Raw genomic sequence first — 13,944 nt, forward strand, 5'->3', positions numbered from 1 at the left:
CGGACTAGATGATCTGCTCAGGTCCCTTCCGACCCTAGAAACTATGAAACTATGACTTGCCCAGCCCAAAAGGCAGTTTGGCCGTGCCCGGCTGCTGTCTGATAGCCCCATGGGCTCTGTGCCACGTATAATGGCTCGAATAAGGAACTGTTTTCTGAGCTGGGATGAGAGATGGAAATCCTTGCTGGCCACCCCACACCATGACTCTGTGGCACTGGGCAATTCTCCCAGGCATCCCGCACCAGAGTACTGTCCAGCCCAAAGCGCGGTTTGGCTCTACCACGCTGTCAATTCAGAGCACGACCCCACCCCAGTGACTGCACTAAGGACAATGGCTTGAATAGGGAACTCTTTTTGGGCTGGGATTAGAAAGGGAAATCCTTCTTGGCCACCCCACACCATGACTCTATGGCACCAGTGGACTCCCCCGGATGTCCCCAACCAGAGCCTGGCCAGGCCCAGAGCACGGTCTCTTCATGCCATGCTGCTAACTGCAGCCCCCAAAGCCATTAACAGCCCCGGGGATGTCTAGGGAGGCCACTGGTGCCACAGAGTCATGGTGTGGGGTGGCCAGCAAGGATTTCCATCTCTCATCCCAGCCCAGAAAACAGTTCCTTATTCGAGGCACTATACTTGGCACAGTGCCCATGGGGCTATCAGACAGCAGCCGGGCATGGCCAAACTGCCTTTTGGGCTGGGCACGTCTCTGGTCAGAGATGTCCAGGACAGTCCCCCGGTGGCACAGGGATACAGTCTGGGGTGGCCCAAATCAGATTTCCAGCTATAATCCCAGGCCAAATTCCAGTTGGCAGCCTGGCACGGCCAAACCTCGTTTTAGGCCGGGGAAATCTCTGGTCAGAAATGTTCTGAAGTGTCCCCCGGTGGCACAGAGACATAGTGGCCCAAGAAGGGTTTCTAGGTATAATCCCAGCCCAAATTCCAGTTCCTTATTCAGGTCCAGATACTTGGCACAGTGGCGGGGTGCTGTCAGTTGGCAGCCTGGCGCGGCCACACCGCAGTTTGGGCCGGGCAAGTCTCTCGTTTCAGATGTCCGGGACAGTCCCCCGGTCACGCAGCGGTGTCCTGATGGGCAGCCCTAGCAGGATTTCTAGCCGTAATCCCAGCCCAAAAGCCAGCTCCTTATTCAGGCCATTATACTTGGTACAGTGGGCATGGGGGCTGTGAGCGGGCAGCCTGGCACGGCCACACCGTGCTTTGGGCCGGGCGGGACAGCGGTCAGGGCTCTTTGGGACAGTCCCCAGTGGCATCACCATGAAATTTGGGATGGCCCAAGAAGTATTTTGCCCCATAATCCCATCCTAATCTGACCTTCGTTTAGGGGTCTGTACGTGATGAGAGATATTATTTTACATCTTAATTAGTACATATGTGTAGCTAAAGACATTCTGTCTCTTTAGGATGTGAAATTAATTAATAACAAGTTTTTATTGGGTCTAGATCAGCTTTGAAAAAGGAACTGGGAACCGGGAATAAAGAATAAAGAACTGGGAATAAGGAACAGGGAAGCGGGAATAAGGCACTGGGAATAAGGACCCAACTTCAGCCTCATGGATTTCCCGTGAAGTACAAAGCGCACAGAGCAAAGGGCGAAGCCAATTAATATCTGCACACAGAGCAACCCTGACCTCGTCTGGCCCCTTCCTCACCGGCAACAGGCTGCCTTCCTTGTCGCAGCCCCTGCTCCTTGGGGTCTCCCTGCCAGCCCGATGCTCCCGGGGCAGCCCCAGTGCCCCTCTGCCAGGCCTGGGACCTGGGAATGGCTGGGGCCGGCTGGGTACTGCTGCCCAGCTGCTGCCGTCATTGCCCCCCTACTACCCCCACCGTGGGCCATGGAGGGCTTGGGTCCATGCCGCCCTTTCACGGCCCGTAGGTTTTCCCCTTGCAGCTTCCTTGGCTCTGGCTCTGTGCACTCGGAAAGGAGAGAGCACAGAAACTCGCCCTGCCTCTGGGGTTTTTAACAGAGACCGCACACAACTGCTGCATTCCCCTCCACGCAGAACGAGCCTCCAGCGAGCTAGCTACCCCCGCGAGGCCGCTCTCCCCCGGCCTGGGGGCGGGCGAGGATGCGAGATGGGTCTGGAACGGGGCAAAACCCACGCTCCCGCCCCAGGGCGTGCCAGGGAGGCTGCTGCACCCCAGCCTCGTAGCCGGCCCCTGTGACCTGGAGGGGGCAAAGGTGGCCTCCCTTATCTGTGCCGCAAGATCCCCCGATACCGAACCTGCGACCAAGCCCCGAGGAGCATCTGTTATCAGGTGCTCCAGAGCAGGTGGAGGCTGAGTGCCCTCTCCCTGGCCCAGCGAGAGGGGATCAACATGATAAGGGATCAGGACTTTCCCCACCTGGCATCTGTCGGCACAGGCGCAGGCGCTATTGGCCCCACTGGGCGATATCTCAGAGGAGCTGGGCTATTGCCAAGACTGATAAGCGGCATTGCCCAGCGGCATGTGAACGCTGTTGTGCTGCTGGTGCCTCCTTTGGATGGACAAGGACGGCACGAAGCCCTTGGAAATGGAAGGGCCTGCAAATGGCCTTGCCCTGGGCTTCAGAGACCCGCTGCTGCAAAGCCACGGGCCCGGGTCTGCTGCCCTGCTGACGCTGGCAGTGTCATTAGTGGGGTGACTCAGGTGAGCAGATGCAGAGTCAGGCCCTGCATCCCCAGGCCACGGGCGGGCTGCAAGGGGTGCTCCCTGCCCCCTGGGCTAAGCCACCTGCGCCAAGGTGCCCGGGCCCAGCGGCACTTGTGGTCAGGCTGCCCACGTGCTAGCGTCATTACCAGACTTCAGGCAGTGGCACCGAGTTCATTAATGCTTGAACAAGAACGGTCCGTTCTCTGAAGAGAGCATATATCGAGTGCAGCCATTTGCAACTTCCAGCTCTCGACAAACAACAGGAAAACTTGGCCTAAGCTAAGGCACGGCCCAGGAAAACCCAGTGGCAGTGCCAAAAATGCACAACTGCTTACAGACGTGAAAAAGACCCAGTCCTTTACTTTAGACTTGGCGTGCCCCCATGCCAAGCACCAGCATGATGCCTCTCCTGGGAATGTACTGTTTGACCCGGCTCACCCAGTATCTGCCTAGAGCACGTGCTTCAGCAGGACTTTTTAGTGCTTTTATCTAATAGTTGCTTGACTCAGCTTCAGATAAAAGCACCAAAAAGCCTGGGTGAAGCGTGCGAGCTATACGACAGTGCGGAGCCAGCTTGAGCTAACGTGCTTCCTTTCTTAAAGCGCTGGTCTTTCTCACGTCTCTCAGCAGCCCGATATAACAAGCCAAAAGGACAATAGAAGGCCTTGCGTACGTCTTACATCATCCCAAGGGCAGAGGGTCTCCTTGCTGTCAGGGATTAAAAAGTCCTGGGGGACCCATAGGTCTTTTTAGGTTATGAGGAGATGATCCCATGGGCCTCATCTCTGCCTGGGTTTTTACAGGCGAATCTGCACCTTCTTCTCCCCCTTGGGTGCCTTTTTTTTGCAAACATCTAGTTGGTTTAATACAAGATACCACCTCTGCCACAAGTTCAGATTCCTTTGGCCTGCAGACCAACGCAGCTACAACCTGGGTGCCCGACCACAGCATGCGTTTCACGCCCCTCGGCTGCCGTGCATGCCATGCCTCAGCCTCGTCTCAGGGATCCCAGTCTCTCGCCCCTTACAGCTTCGGCTTTGAAATGCAAGTGTCAGTCTCTGCTTTCTTCGCTCCCGCCAGCCCAAGCAGTCCGGGACCCTCCTCTGCTCCCTTAGCTCCGTCTGCAGCGCCCGCATGTGATGACTGCGCCCAGGACCCCCCCCTTACCTGCCAGCCTGTGGGACCCAGCCCCTACTGTCTCCAGCCCTCCCCGCGGCCATTGCGGTCGCAGGGCAGAGACCGGCCTCCCCCAGCACCTTCCCTGCGTGCTGGGCAGATGCCAACCGGCTCAGTCACAGCTCTGACACGATCCAAAATAATCAGTGCCCAGGGAGATAAGGCGCCCAGGCAGCTGACACAGCCTTTTTCCCCGTGAACCTTGGTGCCCTTCACACATGCCTGTGCCCTCTGGCCGTGCTCCCGTCCCCGCTCACGGGTAGGAAGCCAGGGCACAGCCAGAAAAAGGCAGGCACCGACGAGCGTGGGCTGTGGGGCCCAGTGGCTGCAGCCCTGGGCAGGGCTCAGTAAGTGGGACCTGCCACCAAGGCGAGCACGTCTCCTCGCGGGTCCCTGTGGCGTCACCCCATCGGCAGGCTGCAGAAAGCCCAGGGCGGGCAGGAGCGGTGCTCCCCTCCCGCAGCCAGGAGCCCTGGGGTGTAGCAACGCTTTGGAGGAGGGTGCTAGCCACAGACAGGACGTCTCCTGGGACCCAGGTCTGCAAAGGAAACGCCAGCCCAGCGCCGACTCCATCGTGCACACGCGCGAGCCGGTCCACGGGCCGAGAGAAGGGAGCCTGAGGAGGAGCGCGAGGGCCGGCCCCACCCTGGCCCCAGACACCGAGCTGTGCAGCGCGAGGGCAGAGCGAGCCCGCGGCCCGGCTGGCAAACAGGCAGAGACACGAGAGCTGCTGGCGCGGGACCCTCCTCCATTGCATAACACAGCCAAAGGCCATCCCCATCTCGCTGCCAGGTGAGGCAGCACCAGAGACACCATAAAAAGGATCCACGACTGATAAATCCTTATAATCAGCTTCCCCAGCTCCATGGGCCAGGCCTGGCAGGGAGGACAGGTGCCGGGGTCAGGCGGTGCGGAGGGGCCTCGGAGGCCGCCCCGCCGCGGCAGCCCTTTGCTGATGGTGAAGATGGGAGCAGGACAATGACTCGGTGCTCAGCGAGGCCGCAGGGCAGCACGGGCAGCGAGCATAGCGCCAGCCGGGTAGCACGTGCCAGCTACGCTGCGTGCACCCGATGCCTCACTGCGGCACCATCCCTGGGGAGGGAGCTGCGGGGGGGTGGGGGGAAGCACGGGCAATGCTCTCCTGGAGACAGTCTGGGCCCCCTCCTCCAGCTGCCCCGGGGACTCCTCCCCTCAGCACCCGCCTGCCCTGTCCCCCCACCCCCCAGAGCTGCTCCCTTCTCCCTAAGCCCCGGCCCGGGGACTGCACCCGAGCCCCGGAGGGGAAGGGTGCTCCAGGCTCGTAGGGGCAATGGGTTACAAACCTGTGCTGTGCCTGGGATGGCCGCGCTCCACCCTGCTGACAGAAAGGCAGGACACGGGGGGCAGCAGGCAGGGCCGTGCTGGGACATCGGGGGCTGCGGGGTGGGGTGGAGCAAGCCGCCACAGCCCTGCCTGCAGCCGTGGCCACAGCCCCCGGGTCCACCAGCGCTGACTTAACCACATGCAGGGCGGGGTGGCTCCGGGGGGGCCCAGGCGCCTCAGCCTGCTCCAAGTCATGCACCAGCAGCGATAACAGACTCCGGTCCAAAGCCACGTGCCCTGCCCGCAATAAGCCAGGCCTGCGGACTTCGCACCCTGCTGTGCCTCTAAATAACAGCGCCGGGGCGTGCGCCCCTGTCTTCGGTGGCCAGACGGAGAGATGCTCCCGTCCCTAACGATCCTGCTGGCTGCCCTCGCCCTGGGGACCGGGGCCCCCCTGCCAAACGGGCACAACCGCAGCAAGCTGCTCCTGGTCTCCTTCGACGGCTTCCGGTGGAACTACGACCAGGACGTGGACACCCCGAACCTGGACGCCATGGCGCAGGAGGGCGTGAAGGCGCGCTACATGACGCCCGCCTTTGCCACCATCACCAGCCCCTGCCACTTCACGCTGCTGACCGGTGAGTGCCCGCGAATCTCCCCAGGCAAGGCGGGGTCTGGCGGGACAGGGCAAGCCCCCAGCATAGGGGGATCCCTCGCTTTGTCACAGCCCTGCTTGCTCCAGCGCTCCCACTATCCCAGTCCCGGGGCCGTGTCACTGGTGTGATGCTCGGATTGGCCCCCTATATCGGCACAAATATTGCAGTAGCCCCAGGTAAGCCAGTGGGAACGGGGAGCAGGCAGAGGTTGGGAGTATGGGCAGCACAAAGGACGAAACTTCTGATGTTGATGGGAGGCAGCAGTCGGGTGGGCTGTCACCAACGCAGGGGACAGCAAACAGCACCGGGGTCATCTGACCCCGTATTCCTGGGTAGGAGAGAGGGCAAAAGGCTTCACTAAGGAGTCCCCAACCCAAACAGCAGCAATGCTAGACCTTGGCAAGTGGGGAAGACCTGATAAAAAAGCAAACAAGTTCTTTGGGTAGATGCAATATTTTTCATTAGACCAACTAAATAGTTGGAAAACTTGTTCTGTGCCAGCTTATGGGCACGAACACTCTTCTTTGGGCATTGAGAGACCGCTCAGACTCTCGGGAGGGTGGGAAGAAGGGCACTTGTGCCCGAAAGCATGCAAAGAATAATGTTCCCAACTATTTAGTTGGTCTAATAAAAATATCCCATCTACCCAAAGAACCTTGTTTGCCTGTGTCCTTAGACCAACACGGCTGCAACCAACAGCCCATAAAAGCAAATTTTGATCAAGTGACCACCGGTGGATTCAATGTAAATTAAGAAGAAATAAATAATAGGTAACTTTGATTTTTGTACTGAAATGGAGCAGATTTGGAGAAACTATGGTCTGGGATAGACATTGCACAAACCGGTTAAGTCTGATATACTACATGCAGCCAGGTTTATCTCGAACCCGTGTCAGCCATTTTCAAACTGGTTTATGGGCACTGGATGTCTGTTCTGTTACAGGTTTAACCCAGTTCCTGATCACTTAAACCGGTTGATGTGTAATGTCAGTCCCTAGCCTTTAGGAAGAAATGACCTGGGCTGAAGAGCACAGGAACGTGAAGGGAGAAGAGATTTGAATTATTTGAAAGTGAAGGTGCAAACAGCAGCTGGAATATGAATCCTGAGCGAGGGGAAAGCTTTAGTGCCGGGCTGCGGGCCGACACGAGCAAGCAGCTACCTCGCGAGGGATGTTAGGAGGAAGCAGAGAGCCGGCAGGGGGATGGCAAAGCAGGTGGTGTCCAAGGGTCAGGAGCCGTCTGTATAATACCGAATCACTAAATCGGCCTTGCAGAGCACAAACGGCACCAGGCCCTTTAGCCAGGCAGGGAAGGAGAGCAGCGGGGCCGCCGTGCCGTGAGGATGTGGGAGAGATGAGAGACCGCCTGGGCACGGCCCCCAGCTAATGAACACCTTGCCTCCGCTGCTAACGAGGATGATTAGACAGACCCCGGGAGCAAAGGCGGGGGGGCTAATGGGAAGCGGTGCAGGCGCGAGAGCCGCCGCTTCCGAGGAGGAAGCCTGGCTCAAAGCGCTCGATGCCCTGGCACGCGGGGGCTGCTCATCTCCATCCCCAGTGCGGAAGGGGCTCGCACAGGACAATGCACACGCGGCAGGAAGGATTTTTAATGAAGCAATCAAACTGGGGGCATGGGGCGGGGGGAGGGCTGGAGAGCAGCCAGGACAGCACCAGCGCTTGGGGAAAGGAAAAGCAAGCAACCCAGAGACGCCTGGGCCCTTTGCCTGTCCACAGGGCTGCAGAGCAAACTCCGGAGCAAGGAATCACAAGGCGCCAAGCAGGAATTGGGCTGCAGCGGGGGGTTACCCGATGGGGGTTGTGCCGCGCGCACTGAGTTTTCTCGGAGGAGGCCGTGTGTTTTCGGCATGTGGGTCTATCCAGGCTGCTCTGTCACTCCCTATAAATACATTCGGGGGGTCTTAGGAGGGGAGAAGAGCTACTGAAGCAAAGGGAAATGCTGGCTGAAGGACAGACCGGAGGGCTCGGCTGTGGTGGGGCTCAGGCTGGACATGCAAACACCACCTAAGCGCTGGAAGAGCGGTGCTTGGACGCGCCTGCCGGCCGGCTCCACACCACACGGGGACGGAGGTCCGGGATGTGGGTGACGGGGGGCTCAACCACCGGGTTACAACGAGACCAGGAGGCCGGGCTGGAGAGGACCACGGGAGTGGGGTTTGTGTGCCCGGCACGGTCCCAACCCGCCCCGATCCCGGCAGGGAAGTACATCGAGAGCCACGGGGTGATCCACAACATGTGGTTCAACACCACCTCTGGGAAGAAGCTGCCCTACTACAACACGCAGGGCGTCTCGGCGTGGTGGGACACCGGCAGCCTGCCCATCTGGATCACAGCACAGAGGCAGGTGAGCGAGTGGCCGCAGCCTCCTCCCCGCAGCTCCGGTTCGGGGACAGGCGCACGGGCCTCGGACCAGCGGGCAACGCGGACGCGCCCTTTGCGGCTCCTCTGCGGCCCGCCCGGCGTGCCGAACGCAGGCGACCGAGGGGTTACCCCGACACACGGGCCCTCGAAATGGGCACCGAGCCCGCAGGGTGGGCAGCAGAGAGGACAAAAGCTGCCGGGGCCTGGCCTTTCACAGGCCATCGCCTTGCACGGCAGGAGGGCACCCCCAGGAAAACACGCCAACACGGGCTGAAACCACCATGGGCACCCTGAGACAGCCCCGCGGCTGACGTGGGCGATCGGTGTCCTATCCGGGGCACTTCAGCTGGGTCTCGAAGGCACAAAGCCAGCCCCGAGCCCACGGTGACCTGCTTAGCCCCTGTGCCTCGTGCCTCTCGGGGGAGCAGGCGCAGGAGGCCCCGATCTGGTGTCGCTGACTGCGGTGCAAAGACTTCCAGGGGTGCAGGGCGCGCGGGGCAGGAGCCGCGGGGGGAACCAGCGCAGGCGAAGGCTGGGCGGTCCCCGGCTCAGCAGGGCAAAGCGAACAGGCAGAGGTCAGGAGAAGCCTGGCTGGGGGGAAAGACAGAGGTGCTGGAGGCGGAGAAGCGCGGGGCTGGGCGGGCGATGGAGGGGATGAGCGTTAACCGCTGTCTTGGCCGACAGGGCTTACGGACGGGCTCCCTGTTCTTCCCGGGGGGCAACGCGACGTACCAGGGGGAGCAGGTGAGCGTGAAGAAGGTGGAGGGCCTCTTTCACAAGTACGACAACGAAACCGAGTGGAGGCAGAACATCGACACCGTCATGAGGTGGTTCACGGAGGAAAACCTCGACTTCATCACGCTGTACTTCGGGGAGCCCGACTCCACGGGGCACAAGCACGGCCCCGAATCCCAGCAGCGCAGGGACATGGTCAGCCAGGTGGACCGAACCGTCGGGTACCTACGGCAGCGCGTCCGGGAAAGCGGCCTGGAGCCGAGACTCAACCTCATCATCACCTCGGACCACGGCATGGAGACGGTTATAAAGCAGGACGAAATATTCCTCGGGGCAATGTCTAACTTCTCCTTCAAGGATATCCAGTTTGAGCTCCTAGATTACGGCCCCAATGGGCTGCTGGTGCCGAAAGAAGGAAAGCTGGAGCAGGTGTACCAGGCCCTGAGGGACGCGCACCCCCGGCTGCACGTCTTCAAGAAGGAGGAGTTCCCCAGGAGGCTCCACTACGCCGACAACCCCAGGATCACCCCCCTGCTGATGTACGGCGACCCGGGATACGTGATCCACGGGGTAAGACCCACGGGCAGGTGCCTCTGCTCTCTGCCTTGCACCTGCGTCCGTCTCCCCGTAACCTCCCGTCCCGGGGCCCCGTGCGCTGAGCCAAGCCACCGTCTCAGAGGCCAGGGCCTCCCCTCCCTGTAGGGACGTAGACCCCCGTCCCGTGGCTGCTTGTCTCCTGCCCGGGGGGCCCAGATAAGGAAAAGCCCCCACCCAGAAAGAACAAAGGTGCCTGCAGGTCACGATCCGGGAGCGCTGCCCTGGGCGGGGGGAGCCTGCCCGAGGGACCGGCTGCACACCGGGTGCCAGGCAGCGTCCTCAAGCCTTTGCAAATGTGGACGTGCACTCAGGTCACTTCCGAACGCAGACAGAAACCCCCGCCGTCCACAGCTGGATGCTGGGGTAGGGCGAGTGGCGAGAGGTCTCTGCTCTGGCAGTGACCTCCCTCGCCGAGGCAGGCCGAGGACGCAGGGGCGAGCACCGAGGGGCCGGGGTGTTTGGGAACCGGCCGCAACTTCTCCTCCTTCTCAGAGAATCAAAGTGCAGTTTAACAAAGGGGAGCACGGCTTCGACAACAACGCCACGAACATGAAAACCATCTTCCGGGCGGTGGGACCGGCCTTCGAAGCGGGGCTGCAGACAGAGCCGTTCGAGAGCGTGAACGTCTACCCGCTCCTGTGCGAGCTGCTGGGCATCGTGCCGGAGCCGCACAACGGCTCCCTGCACGTCATGATGCCCATGCTGAGAAATCCCACAAGTGAGTAGCTCCCCTCTCCCGCTGCGCGGTGCTCGGGGTGCCAGGAGCTTGGCACAGGGACCAGGGGCTGCTCCCCGCCCTCCCGGAGGGGCTCCCTGACTCGCTCTGCTTCCCGTTTCCATTGCAGGCTCAGCCACCACCACTGCCAGCTACCAGGTAACGACAGGTAAGGTCGCAGCCGGCCCGGGCACGGTGCCCGACCCTGCCAACCACCTCCCTGCCGCGCGCCGGTGGGCTGGAGCCGGCGCCTGCCGGACTCTTGGGGGAACATTGATACCTAGCAGCAAAGCACCCGCGCAGCCACTTGCCACTGCTGCTCCGTGCCCCTTTCCACCATCCCCGCTTTCCCCCCGTGCCTCCCCCCAGGAGCAGGGGCAGGCACGCCTGGCTGCAGCGTTACAGCTCCCCAGCCTTCGAGGGCTCGGCCCAGGTCCCCCACGATGCTGGACACCCACAGCTGTGGCACTTCCTAGGCTAAGAGAAACCTTCAGCAGACAGAGGCGCGTGGCTGTGCACCGATAGTGCCCCCATCCCACCCCTCCCGGCCCACTGCCCTAAGGCACCAGGGAGCCGTGATGCTCTCCCTGGGCTGGAGGTGCAGGCAGCATTGGGAGGCCAGTAGCTGAGCCTCTGCCCAGCACCCTGCGCAGCGCAGCCAGCTGGTGCGCATGCCCCTGCAGCAAGCGAATGCACTGCATGGAGGCTCCTGTGCGCCGGTGGCTGCCCTGGCTCTTTGGAGGGGCTCCCTCCAAGTCCCACATCCACTGCAGGCAGCGTCACCCACCACCTTCCCTGCACCGACAGGGAACTCATAGCCGGTCCCAGGGCACGGTGCCCAACCCCTGCCAGTGCACGGTGCTGGCAGACCAGTGCCTAGCGGACTCTTGCGGGGACTGGGACATCTCAGGGCAAAGCACATGCGCTGCCACTTCTTGCTGGGGAGCAGTGCCAGATGCACTGTTAGCGTCCTCTGTGATTTGAAGGCATGGGCAATGCACCCTGCCCTGTGCCACCCAGCGTCACAGCCTTCCCTCCGGTTTAACACACAGCCTGCACCAGGACAGTGTCCCTTCTGCCTCTCAGCTGCCCTTTCCCCTGCTGCCTGGCCACTGCTCGGTGCCAGCTTCCCCCGCAAGCAGAGCTCTCCCGATTAAGGTAATGTCTGATCTCCTTGGGAATTGCAGAGTCCAATGCACCACCCCCTGCTACCGGGAGCTTGCAGCTGCTGCTGGGCATTGCCGTGGTTCTGGGACACGGGGGCACAATGTACTAGCCCCTGCTGCACAGCGGTGAGTCCCCAGCTCTGTCTCGTGGGGTCAAGACTGGCTGCGGAGATGCTGGCTGGCAAGTCTGCTGTCCTCCGGGTCTCCCTTGGGCCTTAGACTGGTCGCAGTGCCAGCCAGCAGTGAGCCCCCTCCCCAGACTGCTCCCCCCCGGCAGGGCTGCGACCGTCTCCCCAGGCCGCTGCGCACGGAGGCACTGCGTCACGGGCCGCCACTGCGTCCCAGGGCTACGGGCCGTCCAGAGCAGTGAAAGGTGCCCGCCTGGGCTGCTCGCTCAGCGGCCACCGTGCCGGGAGCTGGGGCTGGGCTCCGGCACCGCGTGCAACCATGTGTTTCTCTTGCACAGCCGCAGGGCCTCGCAGGCCGGCAATAATGGCACGTGTGCTGTGGATGGCTTGCGTGTTCACAGAGACGCATACCGGCTGCACGGGTGTTACCTGAGAAAAAGCGTGCATTGCACGCTCATCAATAGATCGCTACAGCTTCTGACCCCCGCGTGCCAAGCTCAGCGTGTCCTGTCCCAGAGCTGATGGGACCCTGTGCACGACCGAAATAAACTGCTGCTTTTTGATCCCCTGACAGATGCCAAGAGTTCTGGGCGACGCCGGAAGGAAAGGCCCCTGCGTGGAGAGACGAGGAAGGACACCTCCTGGAAAAGTGGCCTGCCCCGGCCTCAGTGCAGCGCCGGCCTGAGCCCTCAGCTACATCCCCTCGGCACGGGTCCAAGTTCCTCGCCGGGACCGAGGCTCGGTGCAGGTGGCCCTTCCACGTGCAGCTCTTTGCATGACTTGCCCTGTAGCTTTGGCCGCATTGCCCCCACCCCCTCACTCCTGCTGCCACGGAGCGGCTGGCGGGCGCACGGAGAGCGCTCTGCACCCGGCGTTCGTGCCCCGGGAAGCCCCAAGGACGCTGTGCTGGACGCTGCTGGGTCCAGGCCGCCAAAGTAACTCAGGCAGCTTTCCAGTCACTCCGGGTGCCGGCTGCTCCCGGCTGGGCCTCAAGGAGCCTCTGCCCGGGGCCGGAGAGGGCGGCCTGGCCAGGCCATTGGGACGCCTGAGTGTTGCCGGCTCTACCGGCTCCAGGCGTCTGCCCCGCAGCCCCGGGCAGCCAGGCGAGGGCACGCGACCTGCAGCATGCGGCCAGGAAGATCCCTCTGCCCGGGGCGAACACCAGCCCCCCAGTCTGCTAGCACCCACCGCCCCGTTCCTTTCGGACATTGCTCTCCTGCGCAGGGGTCTCAATCCTGGGGCCCGGGGCGGGTGACGCAGCAAACCCTCTCCCAAAACACTGCCGCCAGCTTGCCGCTTGCCCTGCAGCCGCATGTTGCCCTTTTCTGCCTGGTGCTGCAGCCCCCAGCGGCCCCCTCCCCGTGCTCACAAATAAAGTTGCCTCGGCAGGGTTTGGGGCATGGGCTGTCTTGTTCCCAAGCGAAGACGACGCTGCTGAAGGGGCTTTGCACCGGCGCTAGCCGGGATCTCCCTTTGACCCCCGTGCTCCGCTCTGCAGCTTGGCCAGGCCGGGATCTGGGCAACGCAAGGGGAAAGACGGGGCCAGAGCTCTTGCTTCCCCCCTCCGAGGCGAGCAGGAGCTTGCCAGGGCAGGGCAGCCGCCCACCTGCCCCATCCCCACGCAGCCGACAGCCAGCGCAACCTGCAGGGCCGAGCAGAGCCCCGGGGCCCGCGCGGTGCCGCCCCGAGACCGGCCTTGCTACCCGCCAGCGCCGGGGCAGGCAGGTCCCCAGCACAGCACCCCCGACAGGTTCCCCCGGGCTCGAGGCCCTGCTCAGGAGGGGCCTGCGGGCGGGAGAGGACCGCAGGAGCGGGCTGCAGGATGGCACCCTGCAGCTGGCTCTCGTTCAGCTGGCGGCCCTGTACCGTGACCCCACTGCCCGTGCGCCTGGGCTGCAGCCGTTGCACTCAGGCAACCACCATGAACCCCCCCGGGCTTTCGGGGGCTAGCGATCCCAGAGCACGGCAACCTACGGCCAAGCCGGCCAGCAGCGCCCCAAAGCAGGAGGCCAGGCGAGGGCTGAACCCGCGCGCGCTGGGCCGAGGCCCTGCCCGCCCCGATGCCAGCCCCCCGTCCCGGAGGCCCGCACGCCTCTCCCCAGCCCGGCGCCTCAGCTCAGGGGCTTGATAAACATCTGTTGCCATAGTGACTGGCTCTCCTGCTTTCACTGCCTCGGTTTTCCCCACTAACGAGATGAAACAGGAGACGCGCACGCCACTCGGGGAGGCAGGAAGCACGGTGGGGGCGGGGGTCCGGGCAGCACGGCCTAGCGCGAGCCGCCTGCTAAGCAAACAACGTGGAGGTTCCCGCCGGGGGGAGGCCTGGACCGGGCGACGTCGCGATACAGCCCAGAGCGTGCTGCAACGTTCGACAGCATCGCCCCCATTTTACAGACAGGGGAACTGAGGCAGAGCTCAGTGCCCTGACTGGGCCAAGGGCACA

General features: G+C 62.5%; 1 protein-coding gene across 1 annotated transcript in view; it reads left to right on the forward strand.

Moving 5' to 3' along the window:
* Nucleotides 1-5,524: 5,524 nt before the first annotated feature.
* The window catches only part of ENPP7 (ectonucleotide pyrophosphatase/phosphodiesterase 7), a 28,377-nt gene continuing 19,957 nt past the window's right edge, over nucleotides 5,525-13,944 (forward strand). Inside the window, exons 1-4 of the mRNA XM_019542782.1 lie at nucleotides 5,525-5,765; nucleotides 7,998-8,143; nucleotides 8,845-9,465; nucleotides 9,985-10,149. Coding sequence (XP_019398327.1) covers nucleotides 5,525-5,765; nucleotides 7,998-8,143; nucleotides 8,845-9,465; nucleotides 9,985-10,149 — 1,173 coding nt within the window. The remainder of the gene's footprint in view (nucleotides 5,766-7,997; nucleotides 8,144-8,844; nucleotides 9,466-9,984; nucleotides 10,150-13,944) is intronic.

This window comes from Crocodylus porosus, unplaced genomic scaffold (assembly GCF_001723895.1).
Source record: "Crocodylus porosus isolate Cpor-Errol unplaced genomic scaffold, CroPor_comp1, whole genome shotgun sequence".
Taxonomy (NCBI): Eukaryota; Metazoa; Chordata; order Crocodylia; family Crocodylidae; genus Crocodylus; species Crocodylus porosus.